This window comes from Oncorhynchus kisutch, linkage group LG10 (assembly GCF_002021735.2).
Source record: "Oncorhynchus kisutch isolate 150728-3 linkage group LG10, Okis_V2, whole genome shotgun sequence".
In the NCBI taxonomy this organism is placed as follows: Eukaryota; Metazoa; Chordata; class Actinopteri; order Salmoniformes; family Salmonidae; genus Oncorhynchus; species Oncorhynchus kisutch.
In genome coordinates this window covers 50,226,398-50,253,521 of record NC_034183.2, presented here as the reverse complement: position 1 = coordinate 50,253,521, position 27,124 = coordinate 50,226,398, and the positions used below count along the sequence as shown (strand labels likewise).

The window sequence follows — 27,124 nt, the reverse complement described above, 5'->3', positions numbered from 1 at the left end:
TTTTACACATTCATATATCGTCAGGAGAATAGGGCAATGTTGCCCCACTTCTGACCCCCTGAAAGTAAACACAAGTCTTCATCTGGCAAAGAAATTCTAAACATTTTCTGGACCAGCTTTTCTCTCTCTCCCTCTACCCACATCATAATGCTAATGCTGCCAGAGCGGAGGGCTGCAGGCTCCTAACCAACTGTGCTATTTTGTGTGTTTTTTTTGCATTGTTTGTAACTTATTTTGTGACCAAAAAGAGCTTCTGGACATCAGAACAGCGATTACTCACCTCGAACTGGACGAAGACTTTATATATAAGGAGTCTGACGCGAAGGATATACTGCTTTCTCGAGACCAGGCCCAAATCCCATCATTCGCGTGAAGAAAATACTGAGAAAAAGGGGCGTGGAAGTCGGGATGCCTTGTGAGAATTCGTCGGCGAGTGAGGACAAAACTCAAATACCATCAGTACCATTGGCCAAGGCCCTACCTCCTTCTATCCCCCCTTAATGCTTTTTATATATATATATATATTTTGGCTTTTTATTTTTTACTGGTAATTGCTGCTGTTGTATTTGATTTTTTACCTGGGTTTCATTTCATTTCTGGAAAATAAACTAGATGATCTACGATTAAGACTATCCTACCAACGGGACATATAAACGGTAATATCTTATGTTTCACCGAGTCATGGCTGAACGACTACATGGATAATATAGAGGTGGCTGGGTTTTCAGTGCATCGGCAGGACAAAGCAGCTACATCTGGTAAGACGAGGAGCGTGGGTGTGTGTCTATTTGTCAATAACAGCTGGTGCACGATGTCTAACATTAAAGTAGTCTCGAGGTATTCATCGCCTGAGGTAAAGTACCTCATGATAAGCTGTAGACCACACTATATACCAAGAGAGATCTCATCTATATTATTCGTAGCCGTCTATTTACCACCACAAACCGATGCTGGCACCAAGACCGCACTCAACGAGCTGTACAAGAAAATGCTCATCCAGAAGCGGCACTCCTAGTGGCTGGGGACTTTAATGCAGTTAAATTTAAATCTCTTCTACCAGCATGTCACATGTGCAACCAGAGGAGAAAACAAATCATTTAAAAAATAAACTCTACATCACCTTTACTCCACACACAGAGACACGTACAAAGCTCTCCCTCACTCTTCATTTGGCAAATCTGAGCATAATTATATCTTCCTGATTCCTGCTTACAAACTAAAAATTTGAGCAGGAATTACCAATGACTTGCTCAATACGGAAACGGACAGATGACGCAGATGCTACGCTACAGGACTGTTTAGCTAGCACAAACTGGAATATGTTCCGGGATTCATCCAATGCAACTGAGAAGTATACCACCTCGGTCACCGGCTTCATCAATAAGTGTCTATCGACGTCGTCCCCACAGTGACCGTACGTGCATATCCGAACCAGAAGCCATGGATTACAGGCAACATCCGCAACGAGCTAAATGCATTGAAGGAGCGGGACACTAATCCGGACTCTTAAAAAATCCTGCTACACCCTCAGACAAACCATGAAACAGGCAAAGCTTCAATACAGGACTAAGATTGAATCCTACTACACTGGCTCTGATGTGGCAGGGCTTGCAAACTATTATGGACTACAAAGGGAAACCCAGCTGCAAGCTGCCCAGTGACGCCAGCCTACCAGACGAGCTAAATGCCTTTTATGCTCGCTTCGAGGCAAGCAACACTAAAGCATGCATGAGAGCACCAGCTGCTCCGGACGTCGGTGTGATCACGCTCTCTGTAACCCGATCTGAGCAAGACCTTCAAACAGGTCAACATTCACAAAGCCGCGGTCCAGACGGATTACTTGGACGTGTACTCAAAGCATGCACCAACTGGCAAGTGTCTTCGCTGACATTTTCAACCTCTTCCTGACCGAGTCTGTAATTCACTGCCCTTTCCTACAAATTACCTCGCACATTGACTCGGTAACTCCCTGTATTATAGCCTCTTTATTGTTATTTTATTGTGTTACTTTTTATTAATATTTCTTGAACTGCATTGATGGTTAAGGGCTTATAACTAAGCATTTCACAGTAAGATCGCTGACCTGTTGTATTCGGCGCATGTGACAAATACAATTTGATTTGACATACAGAGAGCTAAACCAAGGAAAAGGTCTTGAATTACAGGCTTGTAGTTTGACTTTTTAACTTGAGATGTTTGACGCTTTTGCTTCTCAATAGTAGCCCTGTCACAACTCTGCCCTTAGCAAATTTTTTCAGCGTAGGCAATATTTTGGGTATGCATTTCCCTCTGGAGACATTGGTGGCCATCCGCTCGCCATAACCACAATTTACAGGCAGGGCGTGAAGAGTTCCAGTAATTCCAAGGAGTGAGAGCAGACAACACTGTGGCTTTTGCGGTTTCACTTGACATTCATGCTGCACGGCAAGTTTCAGCAATACTTATTTTCCACCATAATTTGCAAATTAATTAATTAAAAATCCTACAATGTGATTTTCTGGATTTTTTTTCTCATTTAGTCTGTCATAGTTGGAGTGTACATATGATGAAAATTACAGGCCTCTCTCATCTTTTTAAGTGGGAGAACTTGCACAATTGGTGGCTGACTAAATACTTTTTTGCCCCACTGTACAAGCCAATCAAGGAAAAGGTGCACTATACGTAATTTTTTGAAATTGTATTTATTTTTTTACCATTATTTAACTAGGCAAGTCCGTTAAGAACAAATTCTTATTTTGCAGTAACCAATGCATAGTTGCAGTTCAGTCTTTGTTGTTTACCATTCAACATAAATATTCGGTCTTCCATCAAATTAAGTTTCTATTTTAATCTGCTGATCGACAAGTGACGCTTACATTGCATCATCAAAAATAAAGCAAGAAGGCTTACATTTACACATTATTAGGGTATTTTACGCACGTAAAAAAAGAATCACAAAACTAAAATGAATTTCATTGATCATTGTAGAGATATAGCCTATCAAACATGCGGTTGGTCTTAGTGAAATTATTTTTAGGACGGATAATTTGGTCGTAACGGCCATCTCATTCCCACAATTGCCGGGTTGCTCGCCACTGGGCCTGTAGACTGTCATTGGACTGTACAGCAGTCCATCCTAAATGCCACATATCCAAATGGAGGGTTCATTCACGCAAAGCTAGCTCCCCTTTCTTACAGAATTTCCATCATTATGAGAAGCCAATCATGCCCCGTTCTGTTTTCAATAATGGTACAATGCACGTGTAATTTAGTCCCACATACACCTGATTCAGAACTCAAAATGATGAGGTGGCGCTTTCTATCTCAGAGAAAGCATTCCATCGTCATCCTCGTAAAAAAAAAGACAGACGCATTTCTTGGATAATGTGAAGGCATGTGATGTGAGAGAGGTTCAGAAGTGAAGGGAAAGAGCAGGGATGGGATTGAGTAGTTCTGCTCAAAGCTGCAACGTGTCTGCAGTGCAGAGAAAAGACTGCACTGATGCCAAAAAAAATGTTTTTTTTTCTTAAGGAAGATGCAGGCGCGTCTATGGAGAGGTGTCTGTCTTTCTGTGCGTAATAATTACTTTATGGGCGTTACGGAGCAGTGCATCTGGCGACCTACAATTACACATTATTCACTAATATCTCATTGTATTTATTTGCTATATGTGCATGGATGTTGTATGACACCTTCATCTGGGGAGTTAGGGTGCTTTTTGACTCTTTATAGCAGGACTAACAACAAACTTGAGACAAACGTCCTAAATAATTACATTATTTTTTCGTTTGGAAACGAATTCTTCCGTTGTGGAATTGCAGGGGAGTTTTCACATATGTTTCAGTCATAACTTTTTTTGCGTGTTTATGTCTGTGCACAGACGTTCTGCAGCATGCACATGACCAGTAGAAGTAGAAGAATTGACGGTTTCCATCCAGAAATAATCAGGTATATATTCTTCAAACAGGCTATAACCAGGAGTTAATTGACGGTATTCTCCTCAGTCGACCTGTAGTGGGATTGATGCCAAAATGAAAGATGCGCTGGCAATCCACAGGCATTCAATTTTCCGATCTCTCATTCCACGTATACCTTCCGAAGCCGATCCCATATCGCATGAACTATACTATGAACAAATGTGAAACAAAAACGTACAATTCCAGGCAAAATAATACTATTACCTAAACTGTGAGTTTCCAATGTGCCAAATAACGACACTGTACACACTCTTCCCTTAAACTGTAGCCCAGTAAGGCCTAGCAGCCATCCTTTCATCAAATCAAGATCCTTATCGATACGATTGGCTGACATGCAATAAGTTATCGAAAGCCTGCACACCTCTCCCAATATGATCGGTCATAGAACTTCAAACCACGTTTACTACAAAAACTAAAATAGTCTTAGGAATACATTCGATAGTCTCTCACATCTGGATTCAATCGATGAGCAATTTCACCTTAAAGAAAAAATGTAGGCAAACGTTTCCGATGGCTACATTTCGATCAGAAATATCCTAGGCCGAGACACAGATGTACAGGCCTGCTAAGTAACAGCCAATCCATCCCCGCAGAATAATAAAATGGCAACGAAACCACAGCTCCTGAGGGAAAAGTGCATATGCCCAATGTAGTGTCCACGTTGATGTGGCACCTTTTACGCGTAAAAGTAAGACTGTGCTACAACTGCAAAGCATTCAATATTGACAACAAAATAACATCTGCCTGGAAACACACAAGTGGGGTAAGGCACATAATTTAAGTCCCTTTCCTGTGCACAGCTCGTTTCTATTTAATTGCAACCCTGAAGAATCTACCGACAGTGAGCTAGCTATCCGGGCCCTCCTCGCCAATAGACTATTGGATGTCATGGCCTGTCGTCTGTCTAAACCGGGATAAGGGATGTTTTTTTTACAAAACCTCCACCTTTTCTAAAAAATATCAAGTTTCCTGAGACTTTAAGGTGAAAAATGTGTCTACGACACCCCCTTTCTACTGATGGAAGGAGGGACTTTTTTTTTAATGAACATGAGCATGCTGGTGTGGCCAGCACCTCCCCAAAAGTTTGGAATATAAAAGGCAGGGCAAGAAGTTTCTATAGGCAGTAGGGAGTTTTCTGCGGGGTCTGGATTGGAAATACAGAGGACTGGACCCTACTTGTATGATTGGAGTCTAACGGAAAAAATAACTTCCCCCCTCGCCTCAAAGAGTCTACATGTCTAATATTTAGACATGTTCAGCTTTGTGGATATTCGGTTAGCGCTGTTGCTCAGCGCAACAGTGCTTTTGGCAAGAGGACAAGGCGAGGACGATCGTAAGTGTCAATTTTGAGTCTATCCTTGCCTCTGATATCTATTGTCTTAACGAAGTTGATATGGAAAGACTGGGTTGAAGGAGAAAGGTGGTTTTAATAGGAAAAAGGTTTGGTTATGACTGAGCCATTCCGATTCATGTGCAAATTAGGATACATTTCTATTCTTTAGCTGTGGTAAATGTTTATTGACTGGTTAACTGTTATTTTTTGTGTGTGGGATTCATAAGGATAGCCTACCTCTTGCAGCTTGAGCAGAGTGTATGCGCATCATTGCTTGTGGGCCTTCTCACGCTTGATTGCGCGTGCCTTTGGAACGAGTTGGTACAGGTTCCAAGGCTTTCTCTTCCACTCGTTATTTGATGCCCTGGAGGTACATTTTAACAGCTGGAAATATTTGAACTTATGTAAGGGATAGAGGGGAAGGCTATACATGGCATGCCAACTCTGTGCCCATTGGATTGAGTGGAATTGAATGGGCCTGTATGGCTCAACAGTCTGGAAATAAAGGATAAAGTTATTCAGTTGGTTATGGAGGAATAATTCATAGCCCGTGGCTAAATGTCAGCCATGTAGAAAAGAAACTGGGTCAATCCTGAACGATGGTAATCTTGAGCCTCGAGTTTTTCTCAATGGAATATATCCTAGTATACAGTCATTCATCACAGGTAGACTATATTTTAACTTTTGTGGGAAGAATAGTGACCTACACGTTGAAGGAGAGGACAAAGCATCATCGTGCGCAACTTCCTTTGAATAGTTTCAAGCTCAGTTATTTGGCATAGGTAGCTACTTACAGAAAGTGTATTCAAAATAGAGATAAAGTATAAGAACCTAAATGCTTTACCTATAGACAAACTACATAAAATCCGTTTTAAGTTATTGGCTGTATGGTGTCACCCTACACTTGAGTATAGGGTTTCTAGTTGCATCTGGGGCGTACAGATGTGCAAATTCGCTCTACGGCCCTGTAGCGCCACCATGTGGTTCTGAAATGCAACTCCACCAACATTTCAATGTTTTCGATGCGCCCCCTACCATTCCCTTTCATTTTTTTAAATAATTGGAAACACATTCAGACTTCGGAAACTTTCCACTGAGGTATAAACGCTGGTGGTTGCCAAACCGATAGTTTTCAGTTATTTCAGCAGCGTTTGGAGGACAGCATTGACAACGTGGACCTTTTCCACTGACTGTTTCGCCCTCTACAGTCAAATTGTAGCAACTCCTGTGGACCAACATTGCTGGTTTGGACACAGGTAGTCGGGCCAACGGCTAAACGAAGACCACAAATTCGCCATCAATATAATATTGGCTATTTAGGCCTAGTTCAAGCTCAAAACAAATTTTCAGAGGTAGTCAAGCATGATGATTATACTACAAAGCCGGATCAATTAGTTAGCCATCTAACTTTTATAAAATAAACAAATACTTATACATTTTCTTAATGATGCAGAAAAGCAATAAGTTATTTCAAATTTTTAGGCAAGTTATCCGGGTAACTAATTGATCCTACTTTGTAGTATACCCATCAGGGCTTACTATTTTGCGAGTGGGTATAATTTGTCGAAAGTTAAAACAGGAATCTGTTCCAAAAACAGGATGCTAAAAGACAACGCATACAAAGTAGCATGATCCATTCACTTAGCTAACTAGCTGCCGAATAGGCATCAACTCACCACGTAGCTTATTTCTTAATGTTTGTCCATAGGCTACCAGAGTGAGGACAGACATTTTTCGGAATAAACATACTGAGTGAAAACGTTGTTTGTTGGCAACCTTGTTATTTACGACGTTTTTGTAACATATTCCTGTTGGAACGTACCACATTATGCCCACCCCTATTTTACATTTCAAAAATATTTGTCAACATAAATGTAGGAAATAGACTTCACTTTAATCTTTTCCCAGGCCTTCTGCCCTGTTGTTCATTCCAATCAAGGCATTACAAATACATGTGTCATTTAGCGCAGCTTTTCTTAACTCCAGTCCATGAGTACCACCGACAGCACACATTTTTGTTGTTTCCGCTGACTAACTCACATGAATGAACTTGATTAATGTTAGTTGACAAGTTGAATCAGATGAGCTCGTCTGGGGCTACAACGAAAAGGCGTACTGTGGGGGTAATCAAGGACTGAAGTTAGGGAACGCTGATTGAGCAGACACTCTTATCCAGAGCGACTTGGTGAGTACATACATTTTCGTATGCATCACCTGGTCAAGGTGTCATCACATGGGCATCCGTGCCTTCTAGGTCGACATTGAAGGCAAGCGTTCTAAACTATTTCATCTCTGCATCTTTCTCAGGCACCGCAGGCAGCTGTACGTTGGACGGTCAATTCTACAACGACAGAGATGTCTGGAAACCCGAGCCATGCCAGATCTGCGTGTGCGACAGCGGCACCGTCATGTGCGACGAAGTTATCTGCGAGGACACATCCGACTGCCCCAATCCAGTGATCCCCCACGACGAATGCTGCCCCATCTGCCCCGACGACGGTACGCCGATTTCCTCCCGACGCAACGTTCACGAAGTTTACCTTACAGGCGCAGGCACTCTCAGAATCAGTTTTGACACGTTTTTCGAGGCCTCAGAGGGACTGTTGGGCTTGTACTTTTAAGGGGTTCGACAGCATTTTATGGATGGCCAACGAGGAATAAACTCGGATTTACCTTTATTCCAATCACACCAGTCATTTTTTCCCCCTTTTCCTCCGAAATGGGATGGGATACTATTCAGCGCTTCAGGCACATATAATGTGCATGTCCAGTCTGGTGCCACTGCCACCTCCTAACTACCTTTGGCCTTCCTTTCAACTTTGACCCAGTCTCAAATTGGGACTTTGTGTACATTTTCACTAGGCCTAGTTCAGAAATTGTCGTCCCCTATTAGTTCTAAATCTAATAACATTGGCCTTATATACAATTTAAATGCACCCTACAAATATTTTATTTGTTTACTGTTCAGACTATTTCAGATATTTCACATTTTAATCTAATCGTTGTTTTTCTGTTGCTACCATAGGCTTCCAGGAGCCAAAGGTTGAGGTAAATATGAAATTATGATCCTTATTGTTATTAACTATTAGATAAGGCTATTATAATTAGATTTGCTATTATTGTCAACGTTTAAAGCGTACTTGTACATGTATTTCTTTTTTAAAATTGTTGATTCATTATAAATACATCATTGCAACAAAACTATTTTATCTTGCACTGCAAAACTAGTAAGGCCATGGCACAATAAGAACCATCTTCAAGTGCAACCACAACCTAATGCTGCTGTTTCCCCGTCAAAATAGGGACCCCAGGGTGATCGTGGAGCCAAGGGAGAGCCAGTACGTTTCACTTCCTTATTCCTAGCATGCTTTTGTATTCACTTCCTGTCGGGCCAAAACCTGACAAACATGAGATGCGTGCAAAACGTTAAAGTCACATCCCTTTCACTAATCCTCCATTGATAGAGGTGTGTGGAGGTTAAAGGTTTGCACCTATATCCCAAGGTTAGGATTTGGCCCTTATGTTTCTGGTGTCTTTTTGGACTTGCGTGCCTCTTGTCTCAGTTTTAAAGGACAGACCTGGCATCTTGCACACATCACTCATAATGACTGTTGTACTAGCTCGTTAGTACTCATAGCAGTTTTGGCCCATAAGATATTAGCTATTAGTAGATTCTGTTTTTTAATGTTGGTAATGTCTGACATGGGGTTAGATTATAATCGAAGGCAATGGATAAACCTGTACATCCAGAGTCTTTGGAGTTTACCAGAGGAGCTAATTGGCTAAATAGTCGACCACCATCTTCCTTCTTTAAATCTCAATTCATGTTTTTCCAATGGGTATAGATGTTTTACTTTCATCCAAGCCCAACCTGTCTAGATACCTATTTGGTGACTAGTATTTTGAGATATGTGTGGATTTGTATTGGGCCACCAGTATATGCAGGTATATTGTGCATTCGTTGAACTAGAAATACAATTTCTCATCTTGAATAGTTCTACTCCATTTCAAATGAATTTGAAGAATAATGTGGTGCTCACAATATCTGCGACAGTGACTGGTTGGGCCCTAACCAAGTACTTGAAGTGGGTACAGTGTGGTGTTTCAATCTTCATGACTTAAGGTACTTGGGATTGTCTTGTAACTGAGACCATGCGTGTCATTTCATCTCCGATCCATTGGACGGATTGACGGACTGACAAACAGACTGGTAGATAATTATACGGTTGGATGAACAAAGAGATAGATTGATGTATGGAAGGACCGGTAGATAACTCGACTAATGTCCAATTGATCTGAAGGTATTACAGGTATCAATTTGCTTGTATTATACTAGGGGCCTATATGTCTCGAGTTCACCCCAAACCCTAGGCCCTATGTTAGCTTTTCCCTTGTCACTCTTCACTGATGCCTTATCCCCCATAGATAACAACGAAGCCCTTTTCCCTGTTCACTGACTACTGCTATAGTTCATCACTAACCAGCTTCTCTCTCGTCTCTACTGCAGGGATCTGCTGGTTTCCCCGGCAACGATGGTATTCCCGGCCAGCCCGGCCTTCCTGGACCCCCAGGCCCCCCTGGACCCCCTGGTCTTGGCGGAGTAAGTATCTCAGGCCAAGACGGACGTTTAGCCTACTTAGCACTGACCCAGAGTCAGCTTTGACCCATGTCAAATGGTTAAACTGTTATGCGTTGTACAGAGGAAACTGATCCTAGATCAGATATTAGGGGCAGCTTCTGTTGGGGGTTAGTAACTTAGATTTAAAGAAAGTGGAGAAAGTGGCTAAGTCTGACAGCTGGGTGGAGGTCACATCAACACCCTCTTATGATGTCACATATCTTAACCTCACTGATCTCCATGTAGTCTGGACAGGCTCCAAATACAGTGTTTGCGCAGTGAATACAACAGGAACTATTGTGCTATTCTATTCAGAATGGAAATCTCCAAATCATAATGATAAACCTCCCAAAAGAGTAGAGGCAAGAGCACGGGAGGTGTGGTGCTAAGCTATCCTGGTTAGAGCGCAGTGCAGTTTGTATTTCAGCACCAGGGCAGGTGGACAGCGCCCAGCCAGGAGTGGACAGGGAGGTAATGCCTAACACAGCTAGGAAACGCCAGAGAGGTAGTCACCCTGTAGATATGTAATGGATATGAACAGATTTGTCATTGATATGGACAGGCCTAGTGCCTTGCATTCTCTAGCCGGGTTAGGCCCATCCATATACTCGATGTCGAGATCACTGTACTGTTCTCATGATTCCCAATACTGACTGACTGTAACACATCTCTACCTTGTGTCTCCCTATAGAACTTCTCCCCTCAGATGTCTGGTGGTTTTGATGAGAAGAGCGGCGGTGGTATGTCCATGCCCGGCCCCATGGTAAGGGCATAAAACGACACAGAGCCTGTTGGCCTAATTGCATCACTGACACGCGGTATCTGTTTTGTGTATAGACACTACCAAATAAAAACTCTGGCCATGAGAGATTTTTGCTCAGCAGAAGTCCTGCAAATTGGCCTCTGTGGTACTCCATATGGCACAACAAAATCTTATGTACTTCCATAAACGACTAGCATTACATGTTTGAGATATCTGCATAAACTTTGACTCTTCCTACTTTGTCACTTCAATAATAGCATCAATTCCCCTGTTACCACTGTGTAGATGCCTTGAAAGGTTACTGATGCCACTATTCTAATATCACTGTGCGACTAATATCATGGTGCGACTGTTGAGCATTAGAATGTATACTTTTGGAGGACTTTAACCCTTGCCCACCCAACCTTTGGTTGATCCTTTGGTCAGTTGGCTCCTTCTCAAAGATATATTCTAATGGGAAGACTGATGTGATTGGTCAATAATTTACTGATCGTTTCTTTGCCTTTTTATTGACAGGGCCCCATGGGTCCCCGTGGTCCCCCAGGACCTCCTGGCTCAAGTGTAAGTATCCCTTCCCTTTGTGTTCTAGCTGTTTAAGTGACATTTGTCATGTAGGGGAAGAGACCTCGGGTCAAATGTCAAAAAAGAGGTCCGTTTATGACTAGGTGAATCGCATGATGGGAGTTGAAGTCGCTCTCGAGGTGTTTAATTGTAGGTGTGTGTTTTTATTTTAAGCATATATGGCTGTATGTTAACTTGGTTTAATTTGATAGGTTCCTGACCATTTCTATTTAGTATCTGTTAAGTTCTTGTCATTTTATTTTTCATTTTAGTAAGCTGCTAGTCTGTCATTGGCTGTCACTGTCATTGTCTGTCACTGTCATTGTCTGTCACTGTCATTGTCTGTCATACTTAGTTGACTATTTGTATAGATTTTTTTTTCTCCTTTTTTTTTACATTCAGTTTCAGTCTTCGATAACTATAATGACCGTGGGAATGTTTTACCCACAGGACTTATTGCCCGTTGTCAAAAAAACGAAACCATGTTTTCTTTTTTTTTTGTTGGATGAATGAACATTAGAGTCTGACATTATCTCTTTGTCTCCCCCTATAGGGACCTCAGGGTTTCACTGGCCCCCCTGGTGAGCCTGGTGAGGCTGGTTCTTCTGTGAGTATCTCGTTCCGGAATATTCCAGAAAATGATACGCCACCACCTCAGTATCTGAATCCCTCATAAACACACACTTTGAGCTAAATTCTACGCCATATTCTGCAGGGCAATATAATGCCAAAAAGAAGAAAAATAGCTCAACATACAATGACTACACTTAAAAAAACTACTTCCAAACAACCTCCAGGCTACTAAACCACCCATTACCTGCTGCATATGTCCTGCTCTATCCTGATGCTTGGAATGGAGTCAACTAAGGTCACAGGGTCACCAATATATGTTAATGTGCCCCCCACCCCCACACACACACAACACAGACCCCCATCACCACCTTCCAATAGTATTTTGATTTAACTACCTATTAGGTAATCAAGTTTCTAGATGAATGACAGATGATCCTAGATTATTTCCATCACTGACAAATTGTAATAATATTTCTCATATCAAGGTAACTCTCTCTCTCGCTCACACACACACACACACACACACACACACATATACACAGCCTTCTCACCCAGTGGTTTATCTCTTACAGGGTCCCATGGGCCCCCGTGGTCCTGCTGGTCCCCCTGGCAAGAACGGAGATGATGTAAGTCACCAAGATATCCATAATTGAAATCAACCTATGTCCCAGGACAATTTCTGGGTAAGATATTCATAAAGGGGATGGATTTGGATCATCATTTATTCCTCACCTTGTCTCCTCCTCTCCATCCCACTCTTTCCTTCCTTCCTACCCTCCTCTACTCCCATCCAGGGTGAGTCTGGCAAGCCTGGTCGCCCTGGTGAGCGTGGAGCTTCCGGCCCACAGGTGAGTCACAATGTCATTCTAATGTCACTCCATAATCCATCCATACACTCAGTCTAGAACGTTAGTCTCAAGAGCAATAGCACCTAATAGTCAGACACCATGAGACATCTCATACTTCAAGGAATGTTAAGCCATCAACTGCACTGATAACATGTCCCGTTATCTTTTTTTCCCTCTCTCTCTCTCTCCAGGGAGCTCGTGGATTCCCCGGAACCCCCGGCCTTCCCGGCATCAAGGGACACAGAGTGAGTCACCGCACCCCCAAACTGTCTTGGTAGATGTTGCTCTCCAGAACAGATCCAGGATCAGCTAAACGTCCTAACCTTAATCATGAAGGGGATTGCACGCTAAACTGATCTTGGACCAGTGTCTGGTGTCAACATCAGCCTATACTTCCCAAATAGCAGCAGTACAATCTGCCCTGTTTTCCTCTCCTCTAATATTGTCCTCCATCTCTCTCTACTTCCTTCTCTAGGGATTCAGCGGTCTTGACGGAGCTAAGGGAGAGTCTGGCCCTGCTGGACCCAAGGTGAGACCCCTTCTCGTCCATCTCTCCTGCTAATGTAGAAATCACACATAATTCCCCTCGCTCAACCTCCCTTCACTGACCTGTCCGTTTGTCCTTCCTCAGGGAGAGGGTGGTGCATCCGGGGAGAACGGAGCCGCTGGAGCCATGGTGAGTCCCACCCTCCATTTTTGTCAACAGTCCTACACAAGAAAAGGAGTGTAGAGAGAAGATCACACTCATTTTTAGCATTACAGTAGCAATGTGAATGGCAGCCATGATTACTTACCGTGCCAATATCTGTCCCTCTCTTTTAGGGACCCCGTGGTCTGCCTGGTGAGAGAGGACGTGCTGGTCCCAACGGAGCTGCTGTAAGTCAACCCCAAAACCACCCCCAGGAACCAGTGGTGGAACAAGTTCCCAATTGTCATACTTGAGTAAAAGTCAAGATACTTTAAAGTATTTTGACTTAAGTACTTTACACCCCCCCCTGTAACCATAAACAAGGGGTGCACTATCACCATCACAACATAGTTATGAGAGTCACTATTCATGTAGCTCAAGGGTCATCGTGTTTCCCAAGCGTTTTGCATATATTTCAGATGTTTACTGATCAGTCCAGGGCTAATTTGTTGGAAACAACCATTCTTACTCTCAATCTACAAAAGGCCTCACAACCTGATTTACTTGAATGCCCTATATTGTGGAACATAAGCATTGTACAGCCTTGTATACTGGCCTCAGTAGAAAGCCATATTTCACATGATCTTACAACTCAGTGTGTCAGTTATTTAGTTTTACAGTGTCATGTTGGATTCTGACATTGAAGGGTCAGCCATTTTTCTCGTTTACAATTGATGTTTATAGTTCAGCCATATTGGAATTGGACCCTGAAGGGGTGATGGCTAGTTGCATCTGACCCTGTTGTGTCTCTCTCTCTCTTTGTATCTTTCTCTCCTGCAGGGTGCTCGTGGTAACGATGGTGCTGCTGGTGCTGCTGGTCCTCCTGTAAGTACTGACGGCAGCTATCTATTCACACATAAACAGTACACAACCATCAACAGAAACATATTGGTACACAAGCACACTTATGCAGTATTCATCATTTAGACTGTAACTCATTCCTCTCTCTTGTTTTCTCATATTCTAGGGCCCCACTGGCCCCGCTGGTGCCCCTGGTTTCCCCGGTGGCCCTGGAGCCAAGGTAAGATGTCAACTTGCACCTATCTGTGTTCACACACCTGTATACCTCCTACCTTCTTACTGTCTATCCTCCACCCTCTACCCTCACCTCTAGCTCTTTCCCAGGGGGCAGTATTTGGAGAGGTAGATGAGATAAAAACATACATTACATCCATTCTAGCACACTGACCCCATATAAATCACATTGATTTATATGGGGTCATGATGTGAACATAATTTAATTGAATGGCAGCATAGTACAGTACTACCATAAGGAAGTACTAGGGAGTAGGGTAGTACAGTACTAATACAGTAGTACTTAACTTGGTAGCAGTAGTACTACTAGAGTAGTACTTGTGTAGGGTAGCACTTAGAGTAGTACTAGTACAATATTAGTTCCAGGTTCTTGCCCTGACCTATCTTCACCCCAACAGGGAGAGGTTGGTGCCCAGGGAGCTCGTGGTGGTGAGGGACCCCAGGGATCCCGTGGAGAGGCTGGTAACCCCGGACCCGCTGGCGCTGCTGGCCCCGCTGTGAGTCTCAGCTCTAGAAACCTCTAGTGAAATACACCTCTGGACTGCGTTGGAGACTTTGCTGTCCCTGTGAGAGACGTTCCCCTCTAACCCGTTGGTTTGTGTCTCTTGTAGGGAAACAACGGTGCTGACGGAACCCCCGGTACCAAGGGTGCCCCTGTAAGTAGACACCTCCCCCACTCCTCACTGAACTAGCCATTTTAGTTGTCAATGGTTTGTCTATTTGCCAATATTGTTGTCACTGACTGGTCACTCAGTGATGATGAATCCAGGAAGTATAATGATGGTCTCTCTGCTGCCTCCTCTAGGGTTCTTCTGGTATTGCTGGTGCTCCTGGCTTCCCTGGACCCCGTGGACCCCCCGGACCCCAGGGTGCTGGTGGAGCTCCCGGACCCAAGGGTAACACTGTAAGTCCAGCTCTCTCTGACTTCCATCACTAGATATTGTACAAAAAATGTAAAATAAATATATGTTATCTTAATTTATATTGATGTTATAACTTGGTCAGAATGCACAGACCATTGAGTGTAGATTCTGATTTCTTCAACCTAGGGTGAGGTTGGTGCTAATGGAGCCAAAGGAGAGGCTGGTGCTAAGGGAGAGTCTGTAAGTACACCTTTTTACTTCCTCTTTGGTCAAATACGATCCACCAAGTCACCCATAGCACGTACTCTGTCCGCACATGCTCAGTCAGCAGTCCGTATGTGTTTGAACTCTACCACTGTACTGATCCACATCTCAGCACAATGCCTTGCCACCCTCCATTTCTCTGACCTTCATCTTGTTTCTTCTCCATTACCCAGGGCCCCGCTGGAGTCCAGGGACCCGCCGGCCCTGCTGGTGAGGAAGGCAAGCGAGGAGGCCGTGGTGAGCCCGGTGGTGCTGGTGCCCGTGGAGCCCCCGGCGAGCGCGTAAGTAACCCAGATAGTCACAGTGTCCCCTCTTCATCATACTGTTCTCCTGTCCTTTACACGTAGGTGTGTGTCCCCCCCTTCCCCTTTCCCCCCCGGGCTCACTAAACTGTGTTGTAGTCCTCCAAATCTACAATACTCTTGCTCCACTGTCTTCCTATTCCAAAGAACCACCATTGCGTTACTGCCTCATACCCGTCAAAATGATATGATTCGAACCATCCAATATAATGCTTTAAATCAACTATAGGAACTGGGTCAGTAGGAGAGTGCTATACAAGAACTTGGGCATTTGGTCTTTTTATACATTGCTTACTTCCTCACAGTACAGCTAGTATTGGCACATGCATACACAAGGATGATATCTATACCACTATTCCATCACATAAATAATCACATTGACTTATGAATGCTTATCTCTTTTTGGAACCAATAGCTAGCTCATAACCTAATTTGGCCACCAGAGGGCTGTGATTGCTGAGCAGTAATGTAATGTTACTGAATGGCTGTGTTATGGTACTGAGGTAGCAGGAATGTTGTGGTTTGACCTGTGTTGTGTTTGTCGCCCCCTACAGGGTGCCCCTGGTAGCCGTGGTTTCCCTGGTTCTGATGGAGCTTCTGGCCCCAAGGTGACTACACACATATACCTGGAACATACACACATGTTCAAATGTATATACCACAGTTCACCTCCAAACGTTGCTACATGCTATGGCCAATAGCTAAGTATAGCAAACTCCTCTCTCTACCCTTCTCTTTCCATCTCTCTCTCTCTCCCTCCATAATAGGGTGGCCCTGGTGAGCGTGGTGGTGCCGGAGTTGCTGGCGCTAAGGGTAACACTGGTGAGCCTGGCCGCAACGGCGAGCCTGGTATGCCTGGATCCAAGGTGAGTTAGACAGGGTAGCGGTCTCAGATCACAGGACCTTTTTGTTATACTTTATCATTGTTGGATAACTATTCAACAACTAATAGATACTATAAACATGAAACCAATATATTCATGTTAAAATGGCGTGTCAAGATGTGCATGCTGCCTATGTTATGTGTTTACATTACGGTTGTTATGTGCCTGACCTTTGCCCTCTCACCTTTGCCCCCCCATCTCTAGGGTATGACTGGTAGCCCTGGCAGCCCCGGTCCCGATGGCAAGACTGGCCCCTCTGTAAGTTCCTCAGCTACAGATTCACCTGACCCTCATGACACCAATTCAACGACACTGAAAGACACTGATGACCTATGGCTACTTCCACCGATTATCACTGTGGTCACTGACTCTCTGCCCTCTCCTGTGACAGGGTGCCGGTGGTCAAGATGGTCGCCCCGGACCTCCCGGCCCCGTTGGAGCCAGAGGCCAGCCCGGAGTCATGGGATTCCCCGGACCTAAGGGAGCCGCAGTGAGTAACCCTTCTCTCTCATGCTGCTCTTATTCGGGCACAATCATTTACAGGCTAATTCGAGAAATGAGATCTGAAATTGAGAGGTAACCCAATGTATACAGTGGAGGCTGTTGAGGGGAGGAAGGCTTATAATAATGGCAGTGGAATGGAGTCAATGGAATGGTATCAAACATATGTGGTTGATACCATTCCATTGAATCCATTTCATCCATTCCTATGAGCCGTTCTCACCTCATCAGCATTCACTACAATGTATGACATAGTTGTCCATAGCCTAAAACCTAGGTTTCAGTATACAGAATTGCTCTCTGATGGGAAATGAGCTAATGGGTATTTGTCTTCCCCTGTAGGGTGAGGGTGGCAAGCCTGGTGAGAGAGGAGTCATGGGACCCGGTGGTGCTGTTGGTGCTCCCGGCAAGGATGGTGATGTTGGTGCTCCTGGTGCTCCCGGTGTTGCCGTAAGTACACTTCCACTCTCCAGCATCCCACACTGCTTCACTCCCATTCTCCCCAAAGCTTTGAGGACAACATTCTTCAGCATTACCTGCACTGCGTCACACTTGCACACAAGCAAACACTATCACTAATACAAGCCAGCATGGAATCTCCTAGGAGACTGCAAAACCACTCAGTTTGTGTTTCCTTACATGATATGGGGGTAACCCCATCACAACCAAGGTGTAGCACCCACCATTATGCCGGTCACACTGATTTTCCTAACCGACTCTTCTCCTCCTCAGGGACCTTCTGGAGAACGAGGCGAACAGGGAGCCGGTGGCCCCCCTGGATTCCAGGTACAGCACTGAACTATGGGAAATGATCAGCACCTGACCAATCGCAGACCTCCTCCTACTTCAGGACCTCTGACCCTTGCCTCACCTGTCTCTCACTTGTCTCTTTGTATAACAGGGACTTCCAGGACCCCAAGGCGCTATTGGTGAGACTGGAAAGCCCGGAGAGCAGGTAAGAATACTACAGGACTGCAGCACCTTTGGTGTAGTCACTCGCTGCCCCATGCCTTGTCGTTGCTACTCATTACTACATGACACTTGACTTCCTGTCAAGATTTGGGACTTGACGCAGCTGAACATTGACCATCACAAATGCAGATCTCAAATCTCTAGTCGTAGTCTCTAATATCTTCTCTCTCTCTCTCTCTCTCTCTAGGGTCTTCCCGGTGAGGGTGGTGCCCCTGGTGCCGCTGGATCCAGAGTGAGTATCCCAGAATAATAATGGCATCACTTCCTGGGTGATGGACTGCTACAGCTACACTGTGGCCTAGCGACTTAGCCAAGCAAGGCAACGGCTAACAGCTGAAGCAGCAGCAGACTAGCACCCAGCTGACCCAGGCTAAAGACATTAGCATTGGCATCGATGACATCCTTCACCTTGTATACACGTGATGCTCCAGAAACAAAGCTGATGCCCTCTCTTCTCTCCGTACCCCAGGGTGACAGAGGTTTCCCCGGTGAGCGTGGTGCCCCTGGCCCATCTGGACCCGCTGGTGCCCGTGGCTCTCCAGGATCTGCTGGTAACGATGGTGGTAAGGGAGAGGCTGGTGCCGCAGGTGCCCCCGGTGGCCAAGGACCCCCTGGCCTGCAGGGAATGCCCGGAGAGCGTGGTGCTGGTGGTCTGCCAGGCCTGAAGGGAGACAGAGTGAGTACCGGTGTCCCACCCTTCACTTATCATCCTCCATGCCCAAATGCATGTTCATCAGTGGGCCTTGACTTCATACTTCTGTGGCACTCCGATCCATCCAAACTCCCACTTGCATTAACAGTGGACTTGACTGAGTCCAGAAAAAGCTCTCCTCCGTCTCTGTATCTGCATATCCCACAGCTTACAGTACTAATTCAGCTGCTCTTGTGTCACAGGGTGACCAAGGAGTCAAGGGTGCTGATGGCGCCGGTGGTAAGGATGGCGTCCGTGGTATGACTGGCCCCATTGGACCCAACGGCCCTGCTGGATCTCCTGGTGACAAGGGAGAGACTGGCGCTCCTGGACCTGGTGGACCTTCTGGTGCCCGTGGTGCACCTGTGAGTACCTCCGTCCCACCCGGTTCCCACCTCGCCACAGACATGAAAAAAATAGCTCCCCATGCATCCACGCCACAGGCCTCTCTCTATGGGAGTCAGTCTTGAAGCTTCAAATAGAGACCACGTCGCCACAATGCACGAATAAAAGCTTAAATGGTGCCCGGAACGTACCGAGCACCAAAGCGAGCAATAAAGAATGAAACTTAAGTAGAAATTAAAGGTGTATAGAAGAGAGAACTGACCCACACTCATATGATGCTTGTCCCCGACCATTAACACACCCCTGACCTGACTAACCCTAACCTTCTCCTCTCCCAGGGTGAGCGCGGTGAGTCTGGCGCCCCTGGACCCGCTGGATTCGCTGGGCCTCCTGTAAGTACACACACACACACACACACCTCTTTACCTGTCCTCAATTCACACAGAAATTGGCCTCAATTCACACAGAAATCAGTTGCCAATTAAAACGGACGTGGGGTGTCAATCAAGATGAAGACTCGCAACATCTTGCACACTATGGCGATTCTAAATTGATTTCATTGGCATTAAATGAGACGGGCTTCTCTTACCATAGCAGCCAGTCTAGATGAACGCCACATTAATCTGCTCTGCATTCACTCAATTACTTCTTCTCCTTCAGGGTGGTGACGGTCAGCCTGGTGCTAAGGGAGAGGCTGGAGATAACGGTGCCAAGGGTGACGGTGGTGCTCAGGGACCCGCTGGACCTACAGGAGCCCCTGGACCTCAGGTATAACACGTGGGACTGACCACTGGGTACCCACCCTGGACCATCTTAAATGGTCCTCTGTAGCTCAATTGATAGAGCATGGCAGTTGCAATGCCAGGCTAGTGTGTTTCGATTCCCGGGATGACCCATATGTAAAATGTATGCATGCATGACTGTACGTCGCTGTAATACATCGTATTACAGAGGTGTTTGTATTGCTCTTGCTTACGGACTGAAGCACTGCTGTATCCACACAGGGTCCCGCTGGAAACACCGGAGCTAAGGGCGCCCGTGGTGCTGCTGGTCCCCCTGTAAGTAGCTTTGTATCTTATCCTCTCATCTGTCTGACTGTAAAAGATGGCGTTTGTAAAGTAGTATCATGCTTCCCAATCTGATACAACTAGGTTGACCAGTGCCTCTCTTTTCTCTCCGTAGGGTGCCACTGGTTTCCCCGGTGCTGCTGGTAGAGTTGGACCTCCTGGCCCATCTGTAAGTACTTCTTTCTCCACCACCATTCCGTTCACACTGAACCATGCCCATCCTCCATCAGTATGCCAGTCAATACCCTGGCTGTGGCCATAGGTTCCAGATTCAACCATAGGCTAACACTAAGCAAGCAAACGGTGACAGCTTAAAACAGCAATCCCACAATACAACAGCACAACTATCAAGTTAACATATTATTGTGCAACCAACCCAAGACACAATGGCATTGCCTGATGCCCAAACAAGCATCTAGCTAGGCGTTAGCTTAGCATGTAGCTGATCACAATACGGTCATTGATAACAGCCATTGATACTGGTGTATTCGGTCAACTTCGGGCTACATCTCATACTCAACCATCCTCTCCTCTTTCTTTCAGGGCAACAACGGACCCCCCGGACCCCCAGGCCCTGGTGGAAAGGAAGGACAGAAGGGTAACCGTGGTGAGACTGGCCCCGCCGGTCGTCCTGGTGAGCTCGGCGCTGCCGGACCCCCTGGTGCCCAGGGAGAGAAGGGACAGCCTGGTGGAGATGGTCCCAATGTAAGTACCCCTTTTTTTGGGGGGGGGGGGGCGTCACCGTTACCCTAACAAAGTAACACTCTGACCCCTACACTGACAAGCCAGAACAATACGAATATTCCTTTTGGAGTGCACCTGTAACACACGCCGCTGGAGTTGAGATCTGACGCTTTAGAAAAGGGACGTCTCGATGACCTATTCTCTTATTCTCTCCTACAGGGACCCTCTGGAACTCCCGGACCTCAGGGTATTGGTGGACAGCGTGGTATTGTTGGTCTGCCCGGACAGAGAGGCGAGCGCGGTTTCCCCGGCCTCGCCGGACAACTGGTCAGTGCTGTAGAGAGCTAGTTGTAGAACTTCACGTTAAATGCCGTTAGGCTTTTGCAGAGGAGACCAAGTTCATGGTGGAGATCCCTAGTTTTTCAATAAGGCAGTGATTGGATAGTCTACAAGCCTGCCGCAATGATGCTAAAGGCCCTCTGTGCTAGCTCTGCCAAGATGGCAGCCGACAAGTGCACCGCTCTTGCAGTAGCTTATTCATACAGTTGAGTCACCATTGCTCTACTTCAGTCGTGGTTACTCTCGTGGTGTGGTTGAGATCTAACCCTGTTCTCTGTTTCCTGCTTTAGGGAGAGCCTGGCAAGCAGGGACCTGGTGGCCCCTCTGGTGAGCGTGGACCCCCCGGACCCATGGGACCCCCTGGACTGGCTGGAGCACCTGGTGAGTCTGGTCGCGAGGGAACTCCTGGTAACGAGGGATCTTCTGGTCGCGATGGTGCTGCTGGACCCAAGGTGAGAGCTCTGCTCATACACATGTCCTCAAGACAGATTCAACCCTTCACTTTGGGAACACTGGGCACCATTACACGACTACTTGCGTGGCTGAAATAGGCATCACATACTGTAATGTATTGGGATCATGTCCAGGAGTTTGATCTTCTCTTGGCCTGTCTCTGTTCCTCTTTGTCCTGCCTATAGGGAGAGCGTGGTGAGTCTGGTGCCGCTGGTGCTTCCGGTGCCCCCGGACCCCCTGGTGCCCCTGGACCCGTTGGCCCTGCTGGAAAGTCTGGTGACCGTGGAGAGTCTGTAAGTGTCCAGATCCTCCACCATTACTCCCTTAGACTGACGAGGAATACATAACTGGGCGGCAATTCAGACTTGATAATGTTCAGAGACCTTACTGCATGTTAAACTGTTGTAGCCTCAAAATGGCCGCCTATTGCAAACTAGTTAAGGCTGTAGAAGGGGTTGAGGGCTTTGTTTGTAGTGCTGTTAGAATACAGCATATACTGGAGGTTTCTAGTAGTTGAGCTACATAGCCTTCATGACATGCCAGTTGGGATTATCAATGGAATTGATTGTCATAATCTCTTTCTCTCTCTCCTTCAGGGTCCTGCTGGCCCCGCTGGTATTGCTGGCCCTGCTGGTCCCCGTGGCTCATCAGTACGTGTATACTCCATCACAGACTCATAAAACCATCACGAGGAACACAATATCCGCTCTTCCACTGAGGAAAGGGTATACTGAACGCACCTGTCCTTTTCTCACCCAGGGACCCGCTGGAGCTCGTGGAGACAAGGGAGAGGCTGGCGAGGCTGGAGAGAGAGGCATGAAGGGACATAGAGGATTCACTGGCATGCAGGGACCCTCTGGCCCCTCTGTGAGTACCCCTGCTGATTACAATCGACAATAATAACGACACACAAGTGACTCCAGCAGAAACAAGGGAAATGGCTACCCTTTATCCACTTGCAGTACACCATAAATGGCTAGATTCGGACATGCCCGCAAAAGGCACAGGGGAAGAGATATTTCTGCATGAAGCCGAGATATCACAAAACCTAGCAAGTGGGTGGGTGGGGGGGGGGGGGGAATCAACCTTCTCCCTGTAATATTGTTGTTTGATATAACAGGCACCTAAATCTATTGTTTCTGCCCATAGGGACCATCTGGAGAGTCAGGACCTGCTGGAGCCTCTGGCCCCGCTGGACCTAGAGTGAGTATGACCTACATTACGACAGCGGTCACACAACTATCAGCACAACGTTCCGACTGTGGATCACTTCTCTGGTGACAATATGACGTGGATAGTCCACACTGTCGTATTAAGCTATGGCTCTCCCTACACTAGGGACCTTCTGGATCTGCTGGTGCCGCCGGTAAGGATGGTATGAGCGGTCTGCCCGGCCCCATCGGACCTCCCGGACCCCGTGGTCGCTCTGGAGAGATGGGACCCTCTGTAAGTCACATCAACCACTTCAAAAATCAATATATTTTGCTCCTTGGTACTCCTCTTATTCTTCTTTACATCCTATCTTGGTTGGCCTTTGCTTCCTCCACATATAGGGACCCCCTGGCCCTCCCGGTCCCCCTGGCCCCCCCGGACCTCCCGGCGGTGGATTCGACATGGGCTTCATTGCTCAGCCCGCTCAGGAGAAGGCCCCCGATCCCTTCCGTCACTTCCGCGCCGACGACGCCAACGTGATGCGCGACCGCGACCTGGAGGTTGACACCACTCTCAAGAGCCTGAGCCAGCAGATTGAGAACATCCGCTCTCCCGAGGGCACCAAGAAGAACCCCGCCCGCACCTGCAGAGACCTGAAGATGTGCCACCCCGACTGGAAGAGCGGTGAGTCATAGACCCATTCTTGACTACAGTTGCTCGCTCCTCGTTAGTCAAGAAATTGCTTGGCTTTGAGGAAAGCATGGAGCTGTATTGGTTCTGTCAAGCTTTAGCATAGGGTGTAAAGACGTCTTCAGTAGACACATGCTCTTTGAGTTTCTGGTGAGTCTTGCTGTCGGTGTAGTCTCTTAACAACAACAATCACATTGGATGTTCTTGACGCGATCCACTCTCTTCTCCATGCAGGCGAGTACTGGATCGACCCCGACCAGGGCTGCACCCAGGACGCCATCAAGGTTTACTGCAACATGGAGACCGGCGAGACCTGCGTCTACCCCACCGAGGCAGAAATCCCCAAGAAGAGCTGGTACACCAGCAAGAACATCAAGGAGAAGAAGCACGTCTGGTTCGGCGAGGCAATGACCGATGGCTTCCAGGTGAGAACCTCGGGCCACAAACTGGGCTTGTTGAGAAAACAGGACCATAATCGCACCATTCTCTGGGATGATGAGTCCTTGATGCTAACTCCAAACCATGCTAACTCCAAACCATGCTAACTCTTATCTCTTTCTCCTTTCCCTCACAGTTCGAGTATGGCAGCGAGGGTTCCAGCGCTCAGGATGTTAACATCCAGCTGACCTTCCTGCGCCTTATGGCCACTGAGGCCAGCCAGAACATCACATACCACTGCAAGAACAGCATCGCCTACATGGACCAGCAGTCCGGCAACCTCAAGAAGTCCCTGCTGCTCCAGGGCTCCAACGAGATCGAGATCAGAGCCGAGGGCAACAGCCGCTTCACATACAGCGTCACCGAGGACGGCTGCACGGTGAGTCCTCCTTCCTCCTGTTACACACAGCAGAGAGTATCTTAGCCTGTGTCCGCTCAGGAACTTCTCTAGAAAGAATCCTTCCTCTCGGGAATGGTTCAAGAGAGAATTCTCTCCTCTTGAAGAGGTAGTTGATGTAAGACTGTGGGTATGAGCAGCAGTAATCTTGTTAAGGTGAAATTGTAAAGGGCTTTTGGGATTATGGTGTTGGTATAGGACAAGCAGATGAGGGATTCATGTGACGGGCTTTGTGATAGTATCTGAGATGTTATTCCTCATAACTCGAAAGGGTAAATGGGGAGGGCAGGGAATGATTTCAATTGATCAGGAAATGCAACTATGGATTCTGATTGTGCCATTTTCATCTCATTTTCTCATCACAGTCGCACACCGGTGCATGGGGCAAGACAGTCATCGACTACAAGACAACGAAAACATCCCGTCTGCCTATCATTGACATCGCTCCTATGGACGTTGGTGCACCCAATCAGGAATTTGGCATTGAAGTTGGCCCAGTCTGCTTCTTGTAAAAAAGAAATCTGGACTTGAAATTGTTTGTGTATGGTTTTTTTTCTAGCAGTCATCCCTCTCAACCTTTTTCTATGCATTTAAAAAAAACTAGAGTTTCATTTGGCTGTTCAAATGGTCCACTTGCTTAAAAACTGCACTTCTGAAGACAGTGGTTGTGTGTCATCAAGCTTTTTTGGGACCACTATTACCACCACCATCAACACCGAGGACACTTTAGAAGACTCAATGGTTTTACTGGCAAAAAGAAAATAATATATACTTGTAAAGTGTAAAATCCCCCCTGGAGTTTGACAGAAAAAACATCCCAGATACAGGTGACTTTTTTTTACCACTGCGGAAGGACAATGAAAAATAAAATAAAATGCTTTGTACCACTTTCAGGTGATGTCAAATAAATCTTAAAAATGACAGTGAAGTGTCTTGTTGTTGTACTCACCTGTAGAAGCAGTTGTTGTTCCTTCTGAAGTCACACGAAAGCAGCATTAAAGACATGGGTTCAACTTATTTTTTAATCTTATGGCTACCTCAAAAAGGAAATCCACGTTACCCAGTGTTAGTGAACCCCAGGTTAGATTTTACACGGCAGAAGTATGTTTGAAATCAACAGCTGCAAAAGGTGCTATTCTTCATGAGGTCCTGTCAATGGAGGGTGATCGAAATTGTGCTACTATGTTGTCATTCTTGCTTGCAGGACCTTAGGTGCTAAATTAGCAGATTATCTTGATGTCAGTCGTACAAAGATGTTTCAAGTGTTGGCTAAGATCTCTGCAACAGAGGTGTAGCAAGAGGTATACTGTAGTTGAGATGCACACGGTCCTGTCTAGTGTAGAATGAGCAGGTGGATTTGTTGTCTGTTTTGTTTTTAACATCTTTGACACTTTTTGGTTGTTGTTTGTTTCGTTTTTTAAATCCCCCCTTTTGTTGTCCAATTGCTTCTAGCAGTACCCCCCCCCCCCCCCCCCCCCCCCCCATTGTTTTAGTTTTTTTGTTTTGTTATTTTAGAAGGGTTTTGGGAAAAATTGAACACAGAAAAAAATGAGATATCATCAAATTATGAGAGAAGCAGACACACCGTTGGGGGATTAAAACAAGAGGATCTGTACCTATTTTGTATATGTATAAAAATTTGAGATGTTTTTAATTATTTTGGATGCTGAAATAAAGCATGTTAAAGTGGTCTACCTTATGTTTTGTCAGACATGATCTTGACTATTCCCTGACTGCCCAATGGACTTGAATGAGGCACAGCTTGCACCTGTTACCGTTGTTTTGACTGAAAGGAAGATTAAAGAAAATCTCGGAAATGTTTGCCTCTGAAAATTCTATGCTTCTTAGAATTTAGGTACCATTTCAATTGGAACCATGTCTATATCAACAATTAGGCCAAAGTAAAAACACATGGTGACCATTGCTATTATTAAAGACAGTTCAATAGTACACAGCACAGAAGCTGGATACTTCAGTACTCTACCTTTACAACATATGCTAAATGGTTTCATCCTTTTTCTGACTTAAAATCGCTCAGGGCAAAATCCGGTTTGAAAATACATATCCAAGACATTTGGCTTTCCCCACGCTGTTCATGTCCTTTCGACGGGGTTGATTTGAAAGATATTCCATTCTGTCCTACCAGTGATGACCATAACCGTCCACATTGACGCGACCTTGGAGACAGCAGCGGTGCCCGACACCTGTATGCAACAAAATGTATCGTGCCCACAGTTTGCGCATTGATGTTTACGCATCGACAGGCAAAAGCAAAACCACTCCACAATTGGTTTCAAGCATAGTTAATCCGAAATAGAAAAATAAATACAAAAGGATAATCATCCGTAAAACATTCTCTCTGATAGGCATTCAGTTGTGGAGACCCGGCACCGTAGTCTAACCGTCTCTGCCTTTCAGTGGCACACAATTCAGGTGGGCTCTACTCTACCAGTTAGCCCCGAGTTGGCTTTACAAAGGGCCCGTTTGTCCACTCTGTTGTGTCAGCAGGCAGCAGCATAGTAGGCGGCTACCCCCAAATTCCGGAGAGGGCTGGCTATAGGGGTTTGAATTCGTCTGTAAATTCCAATTTTTGGCCTCACATTTCTCGGGTATGCAACATCAATGTTAACCAACAATAACGGCGTTTTGGCTAAATAATCTAGGCTAGGGGTAAATGGAGATTTGGAAAGAGAGGGTGTGAAGAATC

General features: G+C 45.8%; 1 protein-coding gene across 1 annotated transcript; it reads left to right on the top strand.

Moving 5' to 3' along the window:
• Positions 1 to 4,925: 4,925 nt before the first annotated feature.
• On the top strand, positions 4,926 to 26,116 carry LOC109898318 (collagen alpha-1(I) chain-like). Its single transcript, XM_031833883.1, has 47 exons — positions 4,926 to 5,289; positions 7,597 to 7,788; positions 8,315 to 8,337; positions 8,592 to 8,627; positions 9,797 to 9,889; positions 10,599 to 10,670; positions 11,187 to 11,231; positions 11,785 to 11,838; positions 12,377 to 12,430; positions 12,599 to 12,652; positions 12,844 to 12,897; positions 13,128 to 13,181; positions 13,284 to 13,328; positions 13,475 to 13,528; positions 14,121 to 14,165; positions 14,308 to 14,361; positions 14,774 to 14,872; positions 14,987 to 15,031; positions 15,181 to 15,279; positions 15,425 to 15,478; positions 15,676 to 15,783; positions 16,359 to 16,412; positions 16,572 to 16,670; positions 16,893 to 16,946; positions 17,080 to 17,178; positions 17,532 to 17,639; positions 17,922 to 17,975; positions 18,091 to 18,144; positions 18,349 to 18,393; positions 18,631 to 18,837; positions 19,056 to 19,217; positions 19,536 to 19,589; positions 19,858 to 19,965; positions 20,202 to 20,255; positions 20,380 to 20,433; positions 20,808 to 20,969; positions 21,168 to 21,275; positions 21,578 to 21,739; positions 21,926 to 22,033; positions 22,337 to 22,390; positions 22,500 to 22,607; positions 22,890 to 22,943; positions 23,079 to 23,186; positions 23,294 to 23,576; positions 23,817 to 24,007; positions 24,157 to 24,399; positions 24,783 to 26,116. The coding sequence occupies exons 1-47, from the start codon at positions 5,208 to 5,210 to the stop codon at positions 24,927 to 24,929; spliced, it is 4,350 nt and encodes a 1,449-aa protein (XP_031689743.1). The 5' UTR covers positions 4,926 to 5,207; the 3' UTR covers positions 24,930 to 26,116.
• Positions 26,117 to 27,124: the final 1,008 nt, after the last annotated feature.

What these genes read in the sequence shown, in the direction of transcription:
- LOC109898318 (XM_031833883.1), top strand. Translation starts at nt 5,208, where the DNA reads ATGTTCAGCTTTGTGGATATTCGGTTAGCGCTGTTGCTCAGCGCAACA. An exon ending in CTGGCGCTGCTGGCCCCGCT is followed by an intron (nt 14,873 to 14,986) that starts GTGAGTCTCAGC and finishes TGTCTCTTGTAG; the next exon opens with GGAAACAACGGTGCTGACGG. An exon ending in CTGGCCCCGCTGGACCTAGA is followed by an intron (nt 22,944 to 23,078) that starts GTGAGTATGACC and finishes TCCCTACACTAG; the next exon opens with GGACCTTCTGGATCTGCTGG.